Genomic DNA, 19128 nt, shown 5'->3' on the forward strand with positions numbered 1-19128 from the left:
GCAGAAAGTCTCTGCCGTGGAGTCAAAGGACTGTATGCTCAGATCCCTAAGTCTCTTTGGTTAGAATAAGGGTTGTAACCATATTTGGGAACTCTCTGGATTTGGCCCAGAGACTCTGGAATTTAAAGGAATTGCTGGGTCTCCAAGCCAAAATCTGGAAACTCCGAGTGCTGCTGCATAAGCAGGCCCCAGGAAAAAAAAATGTTGTTTAGACCCCTGCTTCCTGGAGAAGAAAAAGGGGCTGCGTGGGACCCACATAGGAAAAGGAAACGGGAGGTGATCTGCCGGCCTTGTGGTGCAGCAGCAGGAGGAGGAGCAGATCCAGTGGGGCCCTTAAGAAGGAGGCTGTTGTCACTGGTGGGTTGAGGTAAGGAGAGAGAATGAGTGAGCATGTGTGTGAATGAGAGAGAAAGTATGTGTGTGTGTGTGTGTGTGTGTGAATGAGTGAGCAATCTTCAGAGGGATAGCTGTGTTAGTCTGGTGTAGCAGAAAAGACAGGGATTGAGTGGCAACTCATAGATGTATCTGACAAAAAGGATTCTGTCCTCAAAAGCTCATACTTTAATAGTCAGTCTATAAGATGCCACTCGACTCCTGTCTTTTTTGAACGAGCAAGATTGTGTGTGTGAATGAGTGTGAGTGACAGGGAGAAAAGCGTGTGTGGGCATGTATGTGTGTTATTGTGTAGGTGGACCGTGTGCAGGCCCAGATTTAGGCATTGGAAACATAGGCAATTGCCTAAGGCACCAAATTTTCAAGGTGGCAAATACCCAGGCCAAAGGGAAGTGCAACTGTGCCAAGGAGGTGATTGCTCCAGGAGTCTGCATAACATTCTGGGACTTTGAAGGGTGCTGTGGGGAATGGGATATCTCCCACTTTCCAGTATTCAGGATCTCCCACCACCCACTCTCCAACCCTGCTTATGGGTGCCAAATTCTTAAATGCAACCCTGCATATGTGTGAATGTACAGGTGTGTGTGGAAGAGGGGGAGAAGTCTGTATGTGTGGACGTGTGTGAGAGAGCATGTGTGTGAAAATAAGCTTGTATGTGTGTGAGAGTATGAGAGTGAATATGAGTGTGTGAGAGAAAGTCTGTGCACATGCTGATGTCCCATCTCTCCCCAATCCTCATTCCTCAACAATCTCAGGGTGAGTGGAAATCAGAAGTTCCTAGGTATGATTGTAGCCCTGGAGGGTGCAAACTACTTAACCACACAGAGGGAAGGAAGACAGGGGAGGACTGGTGGAAGCTTGGATACAGAGGAGAGATGCATTTGTGGATACAGAGAACAATAAATGGGGCGGGGGGAGGGGGAGCATTTTATTCTGAGAAACTCAGAATTAGTGCAAAGCAGCTTTTCAGTGCTAAACTGCTGCCCACAACCCCAACCTGTGATCTTTTCCGGTGCCTCCAGCCCTGTGGCCCCCATCTCCACATGCATAGTACATGGTTCATCCACTAGAAAATGTGGGGACTGGGCATGATCCTGGCAGGTGTACATATGTAGAGCACAGACAGGCTAATGCAATATGGGCACGTAAAAAATGGACTCTCAATGCTGAGCGCCCGCTTTCCTAACGCGTGCCCAGCAACCTCTCCTGGGCGTGCAATCCAATATTTGAATGAGAGGTCATGCTAAAACGGAGGTACTAGGGAAAATTGTGCATCCCTAGCGTCTCCTTGGCATCAGGTGCCCAGGAGAGATGGCTGTCAGTGCGGGTTAGGAAAATGGACACTCGAAATGAGTGTCCGTTTTCTCCAGCTACAGGCACAATACACATGCACAAGATATACAGCCTGGACCCTGTATCTTGTACATGTATATTGAGCGCCCTGACTTTTTTTTTTCAAGACCCTTTTTTTTACCTGGATCTACTTTCTGAGGTTCCCCTTACTTAGACTCGGGACAATACTACGAGGGATCACAGAAAGCAGGAATTTTTTTTCCAATGAGCCCTTGAATGCTGCAGACCTTAATGCCAGCCCTGGGCTGACATAAAATTTGCCACCTTGCAATGGGCACATTGGCCGCTTGGGGAATTTTTTGAATCGCACGGATTAGCTAATAGCCTCATCTACATGTTCTTTACATGTGATGAGCGCTATTAGTTTCGCGGCATTTTGGATGCGTTAACCTCATATTGCAGATTCAGGGGTTATGGATGCACGTCCAAAACGCGCATCCAATTGCGTGTAAAGCTGTGCGCTGCCACCCTCTCCTCCCCAGTAAGAAAGGCGTCTGCTCGGGCAGACTAATTAATACCAGCCTTAGGAGACAACACTGCTTTACTGTCAGCATTTAACCACATACTTATTTTCAAAGAGAGTTCATATAATGTTAAGTCTTTTGAGGACTAGGTAAATGCTGCTAAAGCATGAGCCTGGGAGGTGGCTGCATGTTTCTGAAGTATTAAGCTGTACCATATTGGAAACACAAAAAAACGAGGCCCTCACTGCTACCATCGCTACAACCTGTGGAAATATGCCGGGACCGAACTCGGTCCACCTACTGCCCATCTCTGCATTGTCATTGGCTGGCAGGCTGCCCACTAGTTGATGATTGGCTGGAGGAAGTGTCACTTCTCCGTTGGGCGGGGACAAGAGGCTAGGCTGAGATTCTGCACGTGGGCACGGCGGAGGAGTGGAGATTGGTGAGTGGGGCCTTGTAGCCCATGGAGGGCAGACGTTGGCCCCGGGGTCCGAGTTAGGGTCCCGAGGAAGATACGGTCTGGGGTTCCTTTCTTCTTTACCCCGGCCCCTTGGTTTTCCCCTTTTTGTGTTCCTTCTCCGCATCCGTTGCTCCCCCTCCCCGGCCTCTACAGTCCAGACCTCCACCCAAAGTGCGCTTTTCTTCCCACTCCCAACTTCCATCACAGGTGCCAACAAGTCATTCACTTTAAGGACGGAGACTTGGCCAGTGCTGCGTTTTCGATTTATAACCCAGTGCATTATGGTATTTGTAGTTCCTGCTTCTTACATTTTATCTCGGCGCTGCGGATATTTTAATGTATCAGGATACGGCTGTGAGAAATCCAGGACAGGCCTTAAATCTCCCTCCTTGAACTGGATGACTTAGCACTGCCGCTCCTTGTACCCAGCCTCTGCCTCACCGAGCCACTTTTTATTAGACCTCTAGTCCCTTCTCCCCGACTTTCTCCTTCATGGCCCCTTGTATTAAGCCTCCCCCACAAATCTGTTGCCTTTTCTTCTTCGCAGCCTTCACTTCCTCCAGGAACCGGTGGACCACATCTCCACCTTTCTGAGAATTTTTTTTCTTCATGCAGGGCAATAGACCATGGAGGAGGGTGTGCGTGAGAGCCGCAGGATGCCCCGGTTGGCCGCCTCTCTCCACGGACCCTTCCAGGCGTGGGAACCAAACCAGCCAAGGGGATCTGTGGAATCCCCGTCTACATGGGGAAGAGACCGCCCCGAGCACTGCAGTCTTGCACCTTTTGGTTCTCCTTGTCCATTGGATATCTGTCCACTGAAGGACTCTGGGGTGAAAGCAGCATCATCCAATGAGGAGGGAGAGTTCCAGAGGGAAGGTGCAGTTGGTGGCCGTGAGTCTGATCCCAGCATTATGGGCAGTGGCAGATTTATACCCTCAGTGTTTGAATGGCAGGCTACCCCAAAATGGTACGGCATTGCAGCTCATGGCAGGGTGGCTGCCCATAGGCACCTGCTTACTCTGCTTATTGGGGGGGGGGGGGGGGGGGGTTTCAATCAGTGGATTGCCCAGGGGGAGGGGCAATCAGTGTCAGTTTGAATCTGAGTGGTGCTCAGGATGCCATGGGCTTTGCAGTGCCATCTGATAATGAAACTGGCTCCTGGCACAGGAATTTTACCCAGGGCCAGCAGTGGCAGGAAGAAGTTTAATCTTGGCTGTGGTTCTCCGGACAGAGGCGCCCCCTCCGAAGACCTTTCCACCGCCTTCATTGGAGCTGCTGCGGAGACACTGGGACAGATTGGAGAGCTGCCCGGTGATGCTGCTGAATCAGTACATGCTGTGCGCAGGGGTGAAAGGGCGTTTCCTGGAGAGCAGCGCAGCAGGTGAGGAGAGGGAGAATGGAAAAGGTATGGGCCCCTTGGTCCACCCAGTCTGCCTACTGTGCCTTCACATTTCTTACTTGATCTGTGGTCTTCTCTCTCCAGGCAGCCACTAAGATCTCCTTGTCTCTGCCACTGTTTTGCTCTGTTCCAGGTGCCTGCCCCCTCCCCTCCGAGTGAACATGGCATTACCTTTCCCACCTGCGTTATCACACTCGCTGGCTGCTATCTTAAGTTCACCAAAGAGGAGAACTTGGGTCTTTTTTACCAATCGGTGACTGCCCTTGGATTTCTGCGGCCCCGAAAGCATGATTTTATTATTTTAATGAAAGCATGATTGTTAAGTCCTTATCATTCCTCCAACTCTTGAAAATCCACTTTCATCTTATCTACCCGTCCGCATGCCTGTTCTGTTACAAATGTTCATATCATCTGCAAACAAGCACCTTTTCTAGCCCTTCTGCAGTGTCACTTATAAAGACATTGAAGAGGTCTGGACTTGGCGTGGATCTTCGTGGCACCCTTCTTATTGCTTTTTTTTTTTTCTCATCCGAGTAGATCCCCATCGACCACCACTCTCTGAGCTGTGTTGCATCACAAACTCCTCAACCCAGTGTATAATTATTTTTCCAGCTCCCATACGGTCTGCCTTGTTTATCGTTCCACCCTCCTGAGCCTTGGACCCGTGTTCAGTGGTGTAAGTGTTCAGGGGTGCAGGCCGCCTCTCTCATTGTTTCTGTTGTGTTTCCTCCCATCAGCCCCATCTCTTCAGTTCTCCCTCTGTGCTGTGGTGGATGGGATGATCTTTCCTGAAGGGATGGGGAGCAGTAAAAGAGAGGCCAAAAACCGAGCAGCCCAGAATGCTCTTCGCCAGCTGCGGCAGCTGCTGGAGTTGCAGGAGGAGAAAGGTAAGAGATAGATACATGCCACTGTCTGCTGACTCTGAGAAGGAAATACACTTGCACCCCTGGTGTGTGCCGACTCTGGGCAGGAATTATAAATGCACCCCTGGTGTTTGCTGACTCGGGGCAGGGATACACGTGCACCCCCTGGTGAGTGCTGACTCTGGGCAGGCATTCTGCATGCACCCCTGGTGTTTGCTGACTCGGGGCAGGGATACACGTGCACCCCCTGGTGAGTGCCGACTCTGGACAGGCATTCTGCATGCACCCCTGGGGTTTGCTGACTCGGGGCAGGGATACACGTGCACCCCCTGGTGTGTGCCGACTCTGGACAGGCATTCTGCATGCATCCCTGGTGTTTGCTGACTCGGGGCAGGGATACACGTGCACCCCCTGGTGAGTGCCGACTCTGGACAGGCATTCTGCATGCATCCCTGGTGTTTGCTGACTTGGGGCAGGGAATGCATGCCCGTCCCTTGGTGTCACCTGACTCAGGATTAAGGATGCATTCTTCTTTCCCTCCCCTCCACCCCTGTAGTTGCATGAGATGCTTTATTGCAGGGACCCTCAGTGACTGTAGGCTGTGCCTTCTCACTTACATCCCTCGTCAGCCCATAGGCAGAGCTGTGTGGAGAGTCCTGGGTAACCAATGAGCAAATTATTTTGTATCTAATCGCAGAACCAGCATCGGATGGTAAAGCCTCGAACCGGGAAAGCACGGCTCAGATTACTCTACCAGTGGGTATGGCCCCCTGTTCTTGCATTGTCTTGTTTCCATTGCACCCGGACTTGGACCACTCCCCGCCTTTCTCCTGCTCTTGCACATTCTCATGTCTCTTCCCACTTGTTATTTAAACCGGCTTTTTAATTAAGAAACTATGGCTTCCAGTTTGCTGCTGCAGTTTTGCATTGCTCTTATGTTTAGTCTCCAGGATTTAATAACATTTTCCATTGTTTTCCATTGTTTTATGTATTTCCCTGTACATACCCGGATCAGTCCAGACTCCTGGGTTTTGCCTCCCCTCCAGCAGATGGAGACAGAGAAAGTTTTGACACTCTGCCATATATTTTTACATATCTTGCGATTGTTCTATGTAAGGGCCATGCCCAAAAGTTCTTAGTTGTATGTAAGCCGATACGATGTGCAAACGGCTATCGGTATAGAAGAAACTCTAAATATATGCCAAGGTGCCACCCACAGCCTGCCAGTATTCCTCGGTCTCCAGCAGATGGTAGAGGTGCAAAGCCCACAGTCCGGTTTGATCGATTAGCTAAAGAAAGGAATTTTTTTGATTGAGCTAGTAGTAGGCAGAGAGGTTTGTTAGGATTAAAGTTAGATTGAAAAAAAAAAAAAAAAAGCTAAAAGTTGGAGTCTCAAGCTGCCCGGAGGGTTGTGAGGTCCTGAGGGACCATCCCCTCTCGTGTAGCAGGCAGCTGCTCGTGGGGATCGAGGACCCTAGCACCAAGGACAGAGCGGCTCTGGGGGTGAAAACAGAGAGTCTGGCTCACTCCCCCCCCAGAAGGAACTGAGACATAAGAGGTCTGCCATGTCAGCCCGGGGGTAACTATAAGAAAAAAAGTTTGGTTTTTCTGTCCACACTGATGCTCCCTTCCCTTCTTGCGACTGCTGCTCCGGTTTTTTGTTTGTTTCGCCGCTTCTGTGCGTTGCCTTGATTTTCTGTTCAGACGACTGTCATGCCATGCGTGCGGCTCTGTGTGCATGCGCGATGGGACTCTGCTCTTCGTGCCTCCCTGGGAGAGTTGGCAATCGGCGCGCATGGCTTCCTTGAGGCCTCCTGCATCTCAGGCGGCTTCGGCTGATCCGTTCCCGCGGAGCGCGGGAACGGCGGCCATTTTGAGCACACGCAGGGGAGCCGCGAGGGGGGAGGGGATTTCTCTTCCCGATTTATCCCCACAACAGCTCTTCTTTGGGGGAGCAGATGAGGCAGACCAGACTCCACTGGTTCTGATCATGGCCCTGAGGGGCTGTGGACTCCTCCTCTTCTTTTTCTTCAGAGTTTGTTTTGCTTATGCATAAAGCCTTAGGACCAAAAAGGCTGGCAAGAAGCAAGTTGAGGAGAGTTCACCTAGCGGCATTTCCCACAAAGTGGCTCGCAAGTGGACCAGGTCTAAGGGGAGCCGGGACACGGACAAAGTGGGTCCCGGTCCTGCTAAGGTGCAGCAGCAGTTAAGAACGGGTGGCAATCAGGCGGATACGGATACCTCAGAGGACCAGGATTTGCAGTCCAAACCCTCAACGGGGATGGATGGAGATCCGGACCAACAAACGGATGAGGTCCATGGTGCTCAGGTCCTTGAGGGGGATGACCCAAAAGTAGTCTGTCTCTTCAGAAGAGAGGAGCTGGGTCCGCTCATCCCCTTTATTTTGGGGGAGTTGGGTATCGATGGACCGCCGGAAGAAGCTAAGCAGGGGAATATGGATCCTGTTTTATTGGGCCTGAGGGGCCCCACTACTTCCTTTCCATTTCATTTCTCCACCACGGATTTGCTATTCTGGGAATGGGATACCCCAGACCTCTGATTGAAGGAAGCTTTAGAGCTGTTATGAGTTCCCAAGGTGGATGCTGAAGTGTCAGCGGTCACCAAGAGAACCACCGGGGAGACAGCCCTCAAAGACTTCCAGGATAGAAAATTGGAACTTCAGCCCAAGAAGATTTTTGAAGTGTCCACTTTGGCAGTGCATGCCGCCATCTGCAGCAATTTTGCCTTACGGGCTGGCCTCCGCTGGGTTCAGCAGCTGCAGGCCAATGAAGACCTTTCGGAGGGTGAGGCTTTCCAAGCGGGTCGGTTGGAAGCGGTGGTCACTTACAGTGCGGATGCGCTTCATGATCTGTTGCGGGCCTCGGTCAGGTCCATGGTGTCCGCTGTATCGGTCAGTGGATGTTTTGTCAAAGGCTCAGCTCGGCTCTTTACCCTTTAAGGGTAATCTTCTTTTTGGTAAACAGTTGAAGGACTTGATTCAGTCTCTGAGAGAGAATAAAGGTACACAGATTGCCGGAGGATCGGCCCAAGTCGAGAGGCTCCTTCTCTGCGAGGTCTCACTTTCGTGGAAATCAGAAGTTTCTTCGGGTCCTGCCTTTCGGTCAGGAGCTAACAGACAGCAGTCATGGCCTCAGTCCTTTCGTGGCCGTGGTTCGGGAGGCCTGGAACTTCAAGCTCACACTGGAGCCAAATCCTCGCAATGAGATGAAGCTGGCGCATTCTTCGGAGACCGTCGTGGGGAGCAGACTGTCCCTTTTTTACGAGGAATGGGCCAAGATGACGTCGGACCAGTGGGTCCTCACAGTGATAAGACACTGTTACGCGTTAGATTTTGTATGCCGTCCTCGGGACATGTTTCTTGTGTCTCTGTGCGCATACAAGGAAAAAAGACAGGCAGTGCACGACACGTTGCGGCGTCTTCTAGCCCTGGGAGCCATTACCTCCGTTCCAGCGGGGGAACAAAGAAGAGGCCGATATGCCATCTATTTTGTGGTGCCAAAAAAAGAGGGGACTTTCCGACCCATTCTGGATTTAAAGAGTCAACAGATGTCTTCGTGTGTCTTGCTTCCGAATGGAGACTCTGCGGTTGGTGATTGCCTCCGTAAGAAAGGGCGAGTTTTTGGCATCGCTGGACCGGACTGTTGCATACCTGCATATCGGCAAACAGAAGGCCCACCAGCGGTTTCTAAGGTTTTTCATCCTCTGTCATCATTATCAGTTTCAGGCTCTGCCGTTCGGACTTGCCTCCGCTCCCAGGAATTTCACCAAGATAATGGTGATGGTGGCAGCGCAACTTCGCTGGGAAGGATTGTTAGTACATCCATATCTGGATGACTGGTTGATTCGAGCTAAATCAGAGAAGCTTTGTCAAGCGGGTGCTGCAGCTTTTGAGATCGCTCGGGTGGGTGATCAACTTGGCCAAGAGTCACCTCATCCCCTCTCAGACCTTGGAATTTCTGGGAGCTCTATTTGACACGCTGCAAGGGAAAGTTTTTGCTGACGGCAGACCGCGTTACCAAGATGCAGGGTCAGGTTCGGGCCCTATTGGCCAAACCTCTTCCCAGAGTGTGGGATTACCTGAGGGTCTTGGGTTCCATGACTTCCATTCTAGAGCTCGTGCCGTGGGCCTTTGCGCATATGCATCTGTTACAGTCGGCATGGCTGTCCAGGTGGAGTCCGGTTTCAGAACAGTTTCATCTGCCTCTATCACTTCCAGAGTCGACGAAGACCAATCTCGAATGGTGGCTCTGCTCGGCAATTTGCTGCAGGGAGTTTCCCTGATAATGCCCGAGTGGATGATAGTGACTACGGACGCCAGCCTCTCCAGTTGGGGAGCGGTATGTCTTCGGAAATCAGTGCAGGGACAATGGTCTCTACAGGAGTCTCGGTGGTCCATCAATCACCTAGAGACCAGAGCGGTATTTCTGGCCTTACAAGCGTTCCTTCCTCTGGTTGAGGAGAAATCGGTCCAACTCCTGTCCGATAACGCGACCATGGTGGCATCTATCAATCGCCAAGGAAGGACCAAAAGTCGACCAGTGGCGGAGGAAGCTCAGAGGCTGATAGGCTGGGTGGAGCAGCACTTGGCTCGCATCGCGGCATCTCACATAATGGGGGTCGAAAATGTGCAGGCGGACTTTCTCAGTCAGAACTGCCTCTATCCCAGAGAGTGGGAGCTGGCAGACGAGGCCTTTCGGCTCATTTGTGACAAGTGGGGCACTCCCTGTCTAGATCGGATGGCGACCTTCAGGAATGCCAAGGCCCCGCGGTTATTCAGCAGGCACAGGGAGAGAGGTGCCGAGGGCGTGGATGCTCTGGTGCTCCCCTGGCCGACTGACGTGTTGCTTTATGCGTTTTCTCCGTGGCCTCTCATTGGGAAGGTACTCTGTCGCATAGAACTTCACTCGGCAGAGGTGATTTTGGTAGCCCCAGAGTGGCCAAGGCATCCATGGTTTGCAGATCTGCTCAATCTAGCCGTATCGGGTCCTCTGCGTCTTCGAGATGTCCCGGTTCTCCTTCATCAAGGCCCCGTCTGTTTGGAAGAGGTGGATCGCTTTTGTCTAGCAGCATGGCTTTTGAGAGGCGCAGGTTGAAAAGCAAGGGTTATTCATCGCGGTGGTCACTACCCTTTTAAGATCACGCAAGACATCTATGTCCTTGGCTTACTCCAAGGTGTGGAAGGTCTTTGAAGCCTGGTGCATTGAACGGGAGATTGACCCTCTCCGGGCGTTTCTAGCGGATATTTTGTGTTTCCTTTTGCTAGGCCAGCTTGTAGAATTGTCGTGCAATTCTCTGAAGGTTCAGGTGGCTTCTCTTGGTTGTTTTTGGGGTTCCATTCACAGACTGTCTTTGGCAACGCATCCGGATGTGGCATGTTTCCTTCGAGGAGCAAAGCATTTGTGACTCCCGGTCCGGCCACCTTGTCCTTCGTGGAGTCTGAATTTAGTCCTCACCACTTTGTGTGGTTCGCCCTTTGAGCCTTTAAAACAGGCGACCTTGAAGGATCTTACATTGAAGGTGGTGTTTCTGGTAGCTATTTCATCAGCTCGGAGGGTGTCAGAGCTTCAGGCGTAGTCTTGTAGGGAACCATTCCTGCGGATTTCTGAGTCGGGAGTTTCCTTATGTACGGTACCATCCTTTCTTCTGAAGGTGGTTTCTTCTTTTCATCTGAATCAATCGGTGGAACTTCCTTCATTTGCGAATTTAGATCGGGCAGATCCCCTCGCACGAGACTTGCGGAAGCTGGATGTTCGTAGGGCGCTAATGCAGTACCTGGAGGTTACATAAGAACATAAGATATGCCATACTGGGTCAGACCAAGGGTCCATCAAGCCCAGCATCCTGTCTCCAACAGTGACCAATCCAAGTCAAAGTACCTGGCAAGTACCCAAACATTAATTAAATCTCAAGCTACTATCGCTTATTAATTAATAGCAGTTTATGGATTTTTCCTCTAGGAACTTATCCAAATCTTTTTCAAACCCAGCTACACTAAACTGCTGTAATCACATCCTCTGGCAATGTATTCCAGAGCCCAACCATGCGCTGAGCGGAAAAAAAATTTCTTCAATTTGGTTTTCAAATGAGCTACTTGCTAGCTTCATGGTGTGCTCCCTAGTCCTTCTATTATCTGAGAGAGTAAATAACCTATTTATATTACCTTGTTCAAGTCCTTTCATGATTTTGAAGACCTCTATCATACTCCCCCTCAGTCGTCTCTTCTCCAAACTGAACAGCCCTAACTTCTTTAGCCTTTCCTCATAGGGATGCCATTCCATGCCCCTTATCATTTTGGTCGCCCTTCTCTGCACTTTCTCCAGTGCAACTATTATCTTTTTTGAGCTGTGGCAACCAGAACGCCTTTTGTTTGTCGGACCATCTTTTTGTGTTGTGGAGTGGTCCAAAGAGAGGCAGTATGGCTTCTAAGACTACGATAGCTTGCTGGCTGAAGGAGGCTATCACCTCGGCATATTTACTGCGTGGGAAGTCCTCGCCGGTGGATGTTCGGGCACATTTTACTAGAGCGCAGGCTGCTTCCTGGGCGGAATGCCAACATGTTTTGCCTCAAGAGATTTGTAGAGTGGCTACGTGGAAGTCTTTACACATGTTTGTGAGACATTACCGTCTGGATGTCCAAGCTCCAGATTTGGGGGGGTTTGGAGAAGGAGTGCCTCGAGCGGGCCTCTCAGGGTCCCTCCCTAGGTAAGTTAGCTCTGGTACATCTCAGGAGTCTGGACTGATCCGGGTATGTACAGGGAAAGGAAAATTGGGTCTTACCTGATAATTTTCGTTCCTGTAGTACCACGGATCAGTCCAGAGTCCCGCCCCTTCTCAGCATCAAGGCAATGGAGAGTCCGCTCAGTCAATGTTTGTCTAATTTGGGTCTGAAGATCAATCTTTTCACCCTGTTTAAGGGGTTTGGGTCATGGTTTACTGATCCGGTTTTGAGTTTACGGTTCCTGTATATAGTTAGTTTGGTTTTGGACCATTCTGCTTTGACATTGAGTAATTCTGGCAGACTGTGGGTGGCACACTGGTATATATGGCAGAGTCTGTCAAAACATCTGCTGGAGTGGAGGCAAAACCCAGGAGTCTGGACTGATCCGTGGTACTACAGAAACAAAAATTATCAGGTAAGACCCGATTTTTTTCCTTTTATTTAGCTAAACTTCTCTTATAAGGCTTTTATTCAGTTGTAAGAATAGGTTTTGTTCATGCCTGCTTTACTCTCTTATTTGATATCTGATGTTGATTTATTATTTTGTTTGATGTCAGTGAATTTATACTTAGTATGTGTGCCCCGCTGAGACAAGCTCTTCGGATTAGCAGGTAGAAATAGCTTTGTTTGTTCTGTCTGTATTTATATTTTATTCTTCACCTTGAAATGCTACAGGAAAGGTGAGTCATAAAGTTGATTTGATCCTTTTCTCTCCTGTGCTTTGTACATTCACACACCCTTCTTCCGTTCCCTGCTCCTTCTCGCTTTTTCTCATGTCCTCCTAGGTCCCTGCAGGATGGGGTATGTTCTTTTTCTGAACATACCCCGATCAGTCCAGACACGAGGGTTTTGCATTCCTACCAGCAGATGGAGGCAGAGAACAAAACCTGAGGCACTGCTACCTGCAGTCCCTCAGTATTTCTCCGTTTCCAGCAGATGGTAGAGATGCAAACCTTCAGTTCTGACTGATTTTTGAGACTTGGAGATTTGGCGATTGGATTCAGCTCCCTCAGGTGCTTGGTTCCTTTGTGGACCATCCCTTGGGTTGAGCCGGGCGACCAAGGGGTTTGGATACCCTTGGCTGTTGTGGCCTGCTGTCTCCGGGGACCTTGATAGCCAGGGGACTGGCTCCCTCTTAGTTTCCCAAAGTCTCTTCCTGTCCACCGCTGGCTCTATTCAGGGAAGTTCCCTTCTTATTTTTGTGGTCAGTGTTAAGCTTGTTTATAAAAAAAAAAAAAAAAAAAAGCGAGAAGCAAGTTTTAGGGAGCCAGGAGATTCGGCCTATGATGCAGTGCCGGGGCATTGATGAGCGGGAACTACCGCAGCTGTAAGGAAGGAGAGGGATGTCCAGGACTGCAAATTGGAGATTCAGTTGAAGCGCGTGTTTGAGGTGTCAGTCTTGAGTTTGTGAGTCACAGTGTGCACTAGCGTGATGCAGTGGGCTGCTTATACTGGATCCAGAAGCCTCAGGAACATCCCTCGTCTGGTGTGCTCGCCCCTGTTCAGGCGGCTCGCCTCTAAGTGGGTGTGGCTTATGTGGTGGATGCTTTGTATGGTGTGGTGCGTACATCGGCCAGCAACGTGGTCTCGGTGGTGACTGCGCGCAGGCTTCTGTGGTTGCGTAATTGGTTGGCGGACATGTGGTCCAAGACTCAGCTTTGCAATCTTCCCTTTAAGGGGAAGCTGCTTTTCGGGGAGGACCTGGATCAACTGATGAAGTCCCTGGGGGAATCCAAGGGAAATAGACTGCTGGAGGATAAGAAGGGCAACAAGAGAGTTTTTTTTCCTCCCCAATCCCGTTTTCGGGACTCAAGGAGGTTTCGGTCTGGCAGAGGGGCTTCCTCCTCGGGTTCCAAGCAATTGTTGGGTTGCCAGCAGACATTTCGGGGTGCCGGCAGGTCCTCCAGAAGTGGATCCGGTCAGGGGACTGGAGGAAATAAGGCCTCCCAATAAAGCCAGGTTCGCCCACTCCTCGCTAGATGTGGTAGGGGGCAGGTTGTCCCGTTTTTAAGAGGAGTGGGTCAAGATTACCTTGGACCGGTGGGCGCTGGAGCTTGTAAGAGACTGTTAATAGAATTTTTGCGTCCGCTCAAGGAAGCTTTTCTGGAGTCCCACTGCTCTTCTAGAAACAAACAGGAAGCGATAGAGGGGACTCTGCAAAGGTTAATCAGCTTGGAGGCCATAATTCTGGTGCTGCTAGGCGAGCAGGGGTGGGGGAGGTACTCAATCTCTTTTGTGGTACCAAAGAAGGAGGGCACCTTCTGCCTCATCTTGGATTTGCAAAAGGTAATCTTAAGCTTGCAGGTGCCGCGTTTCTGGATGGAGACGATGCGTATGGTAATAGCAGCAGTCTGCAAAGGAGAATTCCTGGCATCTCTTGATCTAACCGAAAGGACCATCAGAAGTTTCTGTGGTTCAAGATTTTGGGTCAACACTTCCAGTTTTGGGCTCTTTCTTTTGAGTTGGCCACAGCACCCCGAACCTTCACAAAGGTGATGTGGTGGTGGTGGCGGCGGCGGCCTTGAGACGAGAAGGGATTCTGGACGATTGGCTTATCTGGACAAAGACGGAGAAGGAGTGCGTTCGATCTGTGCAGCGAGTGATGAACACCCTTGGCTCTCTGGGTTGGGTCATCAATATGGCACAGAGTCACCTGGTTCTGTCTCAATCATTAGATTATCTAGGAGCCCGCTTTGATACCCCGAAGAGCAGAGTGTACCTGACACCGGACAGATCGTCGAAGTTGCAGGCGCCGGTTACATGGCTGTTGCGTCTGCCAGTGCCATGAATCTGGGATTACTTACAGGTGCTGGGACATTGGATCTGATTCCATGGGCCTTTACTCACATGTGTCCGCTGCAGAAGGCGTTGTTGTCCAGGTGGAATCCAATGTTGGAGCAGTACTATCTACCGTTACCCTTTCTAGCGGAATCCAGGTCCAGTCTTTCGGGGTGGCTGTCAAGGAGCAATCTGGAAAGGGGAGTGGACCTGGAGGCTCCAGATTGGATGGTCTGAAAGCACATTCGACTAGAGCGCAGACAGCCTCTTGGGCGGAGTGTCTCCCCAAAAGATCTTTAGGGCCACGCTGTAGTCCTCGCTTCATACTTTCACCAAGCATTACCGATTGGATGTTCGGATGCAAGAGGAATACGACTTTCGGTGAAGGTGTGGAGAGCGGGTCTTTCGGGTTCCTGCCCAGTGTAGGGTTGCTTTGGTACATCCCACTTGTCTGGACTGATCTGGGGATGTTCAGGATAGGAAAATGTGGTTCTTACCTGCTAATTTTCTTTCCTGTAATAACACATATCAGGCCAGAGATCCGCCCCAGTATTACTACCGAAAGACTGATTTTCCTGGTATTTTTTGCTGTATATCAAAGCGTTTCTTACCAATTAATCTGTTCTGTTTTGTTGGATCAAGTGGTTGACTGTTTGGATACTGGAATTATTTGTTGGTCTCCAGTTCAAGGGTATCCAACCCTGGGGTTTTTCAGTTTGCCCTGGTATAAGGGAATGTTTTCTAATCTTGGCTTGGATACAGGTCAATACTGAGGGACTGCAGGTGGCACTCTAGTTTATGAGGCAGTGCTTCAGTTTCTGTTCTCTGCCTCCATCTGCTGGTAGGGATGAAAAACCCACTTGTGTGGACTGATCTGTGGTATTACAAGAACGAAAATTAGCAGGTAAGAACCACATTTTCCTATCCTCCTCTCTGTAACTGCATACATGTTCTTGTCCTTGCTCCTCCCTACACGTTCGCATCCTCTCTTCTCACCTTGCACTTTCTCCCTAACCTCCTTCCACGCCTTAGAGGTTCTTCTCCCCTGCTCCTTGCATGTTCTCGCTTATCCCCACCTCCCGCTCCTTAGGGGGTTCTTCTATGGCGGGCAAGTTTTTGCTGTCCCTGAGGTGCTCTGTTCTCCCTCTCCCACAGAGACGATGCTGGCCCATGAGGACCGCTGCGCTGCTATCTGCAGCTTTATTTACGATTACCTGCTGGAGAACACTAAGGAATATCAGAGCTGCAAGAGCAGTGTGGCGGCATTTATCCTGGAGCGGGGTAACAGTGGGGGATTCACCGAGGCTTGGGAGAGGATAGAGGGTGTAGAAAGGAGCCGGGCATGGCCTGAAGGCCTGAGTGTGGAGCAAGGTGCTCTCTCGCTCATGGCTGTGTTACAGCACTGTGCACCTTCTAGTAGTGCTAGAGACAGTATTAGTAAGCATGGTTCATCTTCAGCTGGTGGTCTGTGTTTGTTGCTTTACTATCTACAGAGGCTGCCGAGAGCTTGGACCAGTATGGAGATGTGTATGAGGCGGTAGCATTAGGCACAGGGGAAGTGTCTTACACCGGTTGGATGGAGTTCAATGGCTTGTTACTGCATGATATGCATGGCCTGGTCATTGCTCGCAGAGCGCTGCAGAGGTGAATACTGAAATGCGGAGAGGGACCACATCTCTCAGATCCCAGTACTGAAAGAGCAGGTCATGTTGCATTCCACGTTACACAGACTTGGGAGTCACCAGATTTCTAGGATCCCCTCTCTTGGGTGTAGCTTCCTCCTCCCCCCTGCTGGCTGGGAGATGTCTGGGATTCCCCTCCACTGGCTATAGGTTCTCTGCAGTTCCCCCCCGTCCCTCCTCCATTGGCTGGGGTATGCTTGGAGTTATCCCTGCGAGCTAGCACAGCTGAGTATCTTTCTGCTAACAGGTACCTTTACAAGCAACTGATGCTGTTCCACAGTGGGATACCCATGGCCACGCAGAAGTCCATCTTCTGTTATTCAGAAGACACAGGTCTCCTTCGCCTAAAACCCAAGATCTTTCTGCACCTCTTCCTCAGCAAGAATCCTTCAGGAGCAGCCGAAAATTTCCAGTAAGTCTGACTCCCCCTCATTACCCCATGCACGTATACATTCTGTACCTCTAAAAGAGCATTCATGCCTGTATAGCTTCAAAGGAGTATACCACCTGTATGCATGTCTCCAAGGGAACATTCACCCACCCGTGCATGCATTCACATATACGTACAGAAGTGCACAAACATACATGCCCACGTATGCCTACACTTTGAGAGTTCCACTTTCTATTACACGTGTATTGGAAATTAGAGATGTGCATTCGTTTAAAATGAATGCACAATTCGTCATGGTTCGAGAGCACTCAAAAATGAAAGAAATTAGTGTGCACTAGCACGAAATTCGAGAACCACAGAAAAAATGAGATTACCTGCGGGGATCCAAACCAGATCACAAACCAAACAAAAAACGATAAACATCTCTATTGGGAATACACCTGCATACCTGTTCACATTTGTTTAGCACAGGTGAAGCACTGTGTCAGATTCTTAATGTTTTCCACACACTTTTCACAGTAATTTGTGTCTGGAGTATGACTCCTCACTGGCTCTGCACATCCAGGCCAAGGGGGTCCTGAAACCGGCCTCGTACTGCCGGCCAAGTGTGTTGGCTGCCCGTGTGTGCTGCATGTCTGGCAGTGATAAACTTACTCGCTGGAACGTGCTGGGAATACAGGGAGCCCTCCTCAGTCATCTTATCTACCCTGTCTACATCTCCAGCTTGGTACTAGGTAAGAAAAGGGAAGTTGGAAACAGCCCCGCCTGCTGTGCCCACCCCTTCTCTTGACTCTGGACTCTTCTCTGCCTGCAGGAAGCAAGTTCGCAGACACGGCTGCAGTGGACCGGGTGATAAACCAGAGGCTGCAGCCCGAGGAGCGTATGAACCTGCCGAAGCCCTACGCCGTGAAGCGATTACAGGCCTTCCAGGGGCCGCAGGTGTCCTCTGTGCAGTGCGAACAAGGCTACCGAACACTGAGTCTTAACTGGACCCGGGGGGACCAAATTTTGGAAATAGTGGACGGAGCCACAGGCAAAGTGACTGAGAAGTGAGTAACCAGAAAACAGGGTTCATGAGAACACAGTCTCTCTCTGTCCTGCTATGACCTCTCCCTTTCACCCATGTTGATCCATTTTTGCCTTCCCCGCTCCCTCACCTGTGCTGAATCATTAGGACATAAATCTCTCCACCTCTATCGTAGGGAGATGTTACTCTTCCTGTGCTGGAGAGGGCACCCAGGCTGCTCTGCATGTGTGTGTTTGGGGGGGGGGGGGTGCGGTGTTTTCCTTGATCATGGGGGCGGCTGGGGGACAGTGAGCAGGACCGTGTTGCTCTGCCTCTGTGCTGGGCCATGGGAAGAGGGTGCCGCTCCTGTTCCCTGATTCGCTTTGTTTGTATATTGCTGCTGCTAAGCACTTCTCCTGTCACAGCTCACCCACACGGGACAGCCCTTCCCGGGGCAGTCGCCTCTGCAAGGCTGCCATGATGAGTTACTTCCGGGGCCTTCTGCGGCTCATGAAGAGGGATGATCTCCTCCAGCTGCCCACTTACCAGCAGGCGAAGGTAGGCAGAGGAAGCAGGGCACGCAGAGGCAAAGGCATTAACTTAGCATAGCCCAAACTTCTTTAGGATGCAGTCGGCCGAGATGTGCAGTAGTGCAACACGAACATCCGTGTTTGCAAAAAGTGGTGTTTGAGTTACTGGTGGAGTACAAATTGCTTTTTTTTGTGGCTTTTTCCACGTTTCAGATGGCAGCTGTGGACTACCAGCAGGCCAAAGCTCAGCTGTACAGCCACCTGAGCAAGAAAGGCCTAGGAGACTGGCCCAGGAAGCAGCTGGCAGACAGGTTTCCCAGACCAAGGAGAGCAGAGCAGCTGCTGGGTGAGGCTACTCACTGACTAGGGAGGAGACGGCTTGGAGCTGAAGCTTGGATGTGCTGCAGCTGCCTCGGAAGCTTATCATGTTCTCATCCCATCTGGGTACTGGTTCTGGGCCAGGGACAGGAGGAACTGGACTCCTTACTTTCCGTTAGCTGGTGGTTCTTTTAAGTTACTGTTGTTTTAAATGTAGTCTTGTTTTGGAAAGATGGCCGCCTTGCCTTGCCTGCAACTATAGTGTTAGCAAGGAGAAAACAGGAGCTGAGATTCCTGCCTGGCTCCTCGTGCTGGCCAATCTATGCTTAGGTTGTTGACAAACTGTTAAACCTAGCCTGTGGCAGGATGGATGTCCACAGGCTCAGGGCTGTATTTGTTTTTTGCTCGGTTATACAAGAGCTTGCAGTATGTAAGAGGATAAGTGTGTTCAGTGGGGGGATTTGTTCTTGTATATAGTTTACATCCAATGGTTTGAATTGGTTATTCCTTGTGCATTTATTTTTTTTAATAAAAAATACTTGATTTAAAAGAATGCCTCATTTCGTCTGGTTGTTGGCAGGAGAGCCTCTGCCACAATTATGTTGGATGGAAGGGGACCAGGCACTGTATCTTGCTATGATAATTTAGGGTTGGCTCAGCACTTGCGGCTGGTTTTCTGCATCATGAACCACTCGAACAGCACTGATCAGGCACCCAGAATTTGGAGGGGAGCAAGCACATGCATTTTGATG

At 50.4% G+C, this 19128-nt stretch overlaps 1 protein-coding gene across 4 annotated transcripts; it reads left to right on the forward strand.

The window, feature by feature from the left end:
• Nucleotides 1-2470: 2470 nt before the first annotated feature.
• ADAD2 (adenosine deaminase domain containing 2) lies at nucleotides 2471-18944 on the forward strand. 4 transcript variants are annotated; one of them, XM_029619757.1, is made up of 12 exons: nucleotides 2471-2652; nucleotides 3286-3546; nucleotides 3902-4051; nucleotides 4807-4956; nucleotides 5630-5692; nucleotides 15605-15730; nucleotides 15943-16093; nucleotides 16379-16543; nucleotides 17042-17256; nucleotides 17337-17571; nucleotides 17954-18086; nucleotides 18272-18944. In XM_029619757.1, the coding sequence occupies exons 2-12, from the start codon at nucleotides 3297-3299 to the stop codon at nucleotides 18419-18421; spliced, it is 1788 nt and encodes a 595-aa protein (XP_029475617.1). In that variant the 5' UTR covers nucleotides 2471-2652; nucleotides 3286-3296; the 3' UTR covers nucleotides 18422-18944. The 4 variants fall into 4 exon arrangements, with proteins under 4 accessions (XP_029475617.1, XP_029475618.1, XP_029475615.1 ...); XM_029619755.1 differs by having other exon boundaries at nucleotides 2475-2652; nucleotides 3286-3561; XM_029619756.1 differs by lacking the exon at nucleotides 2471-2652 and adding an exon at nucleotides 2673-2727 and having other exon boundaries at nucleotides 3286-3561.
• Nucleotides 18945-19128: the final 184 nt, after the last annotated feature.

This window comes from Rhinatrema bivittatum, chromosome 11 (genome assembly GCF_901001135.1).
Source record: "Rhinatrema bivittatum chromosome 11, aRhiBiv1.1, whole genome shotgun sequence".
In the NCBI taxonomy this organism is placed as follows: Eukaryota; Metazoa; Chordata; class Amphibia; order Gymnophiona; family Rhinatrematidae; genus Rhinatrema; species Rhinatrema bivittatum.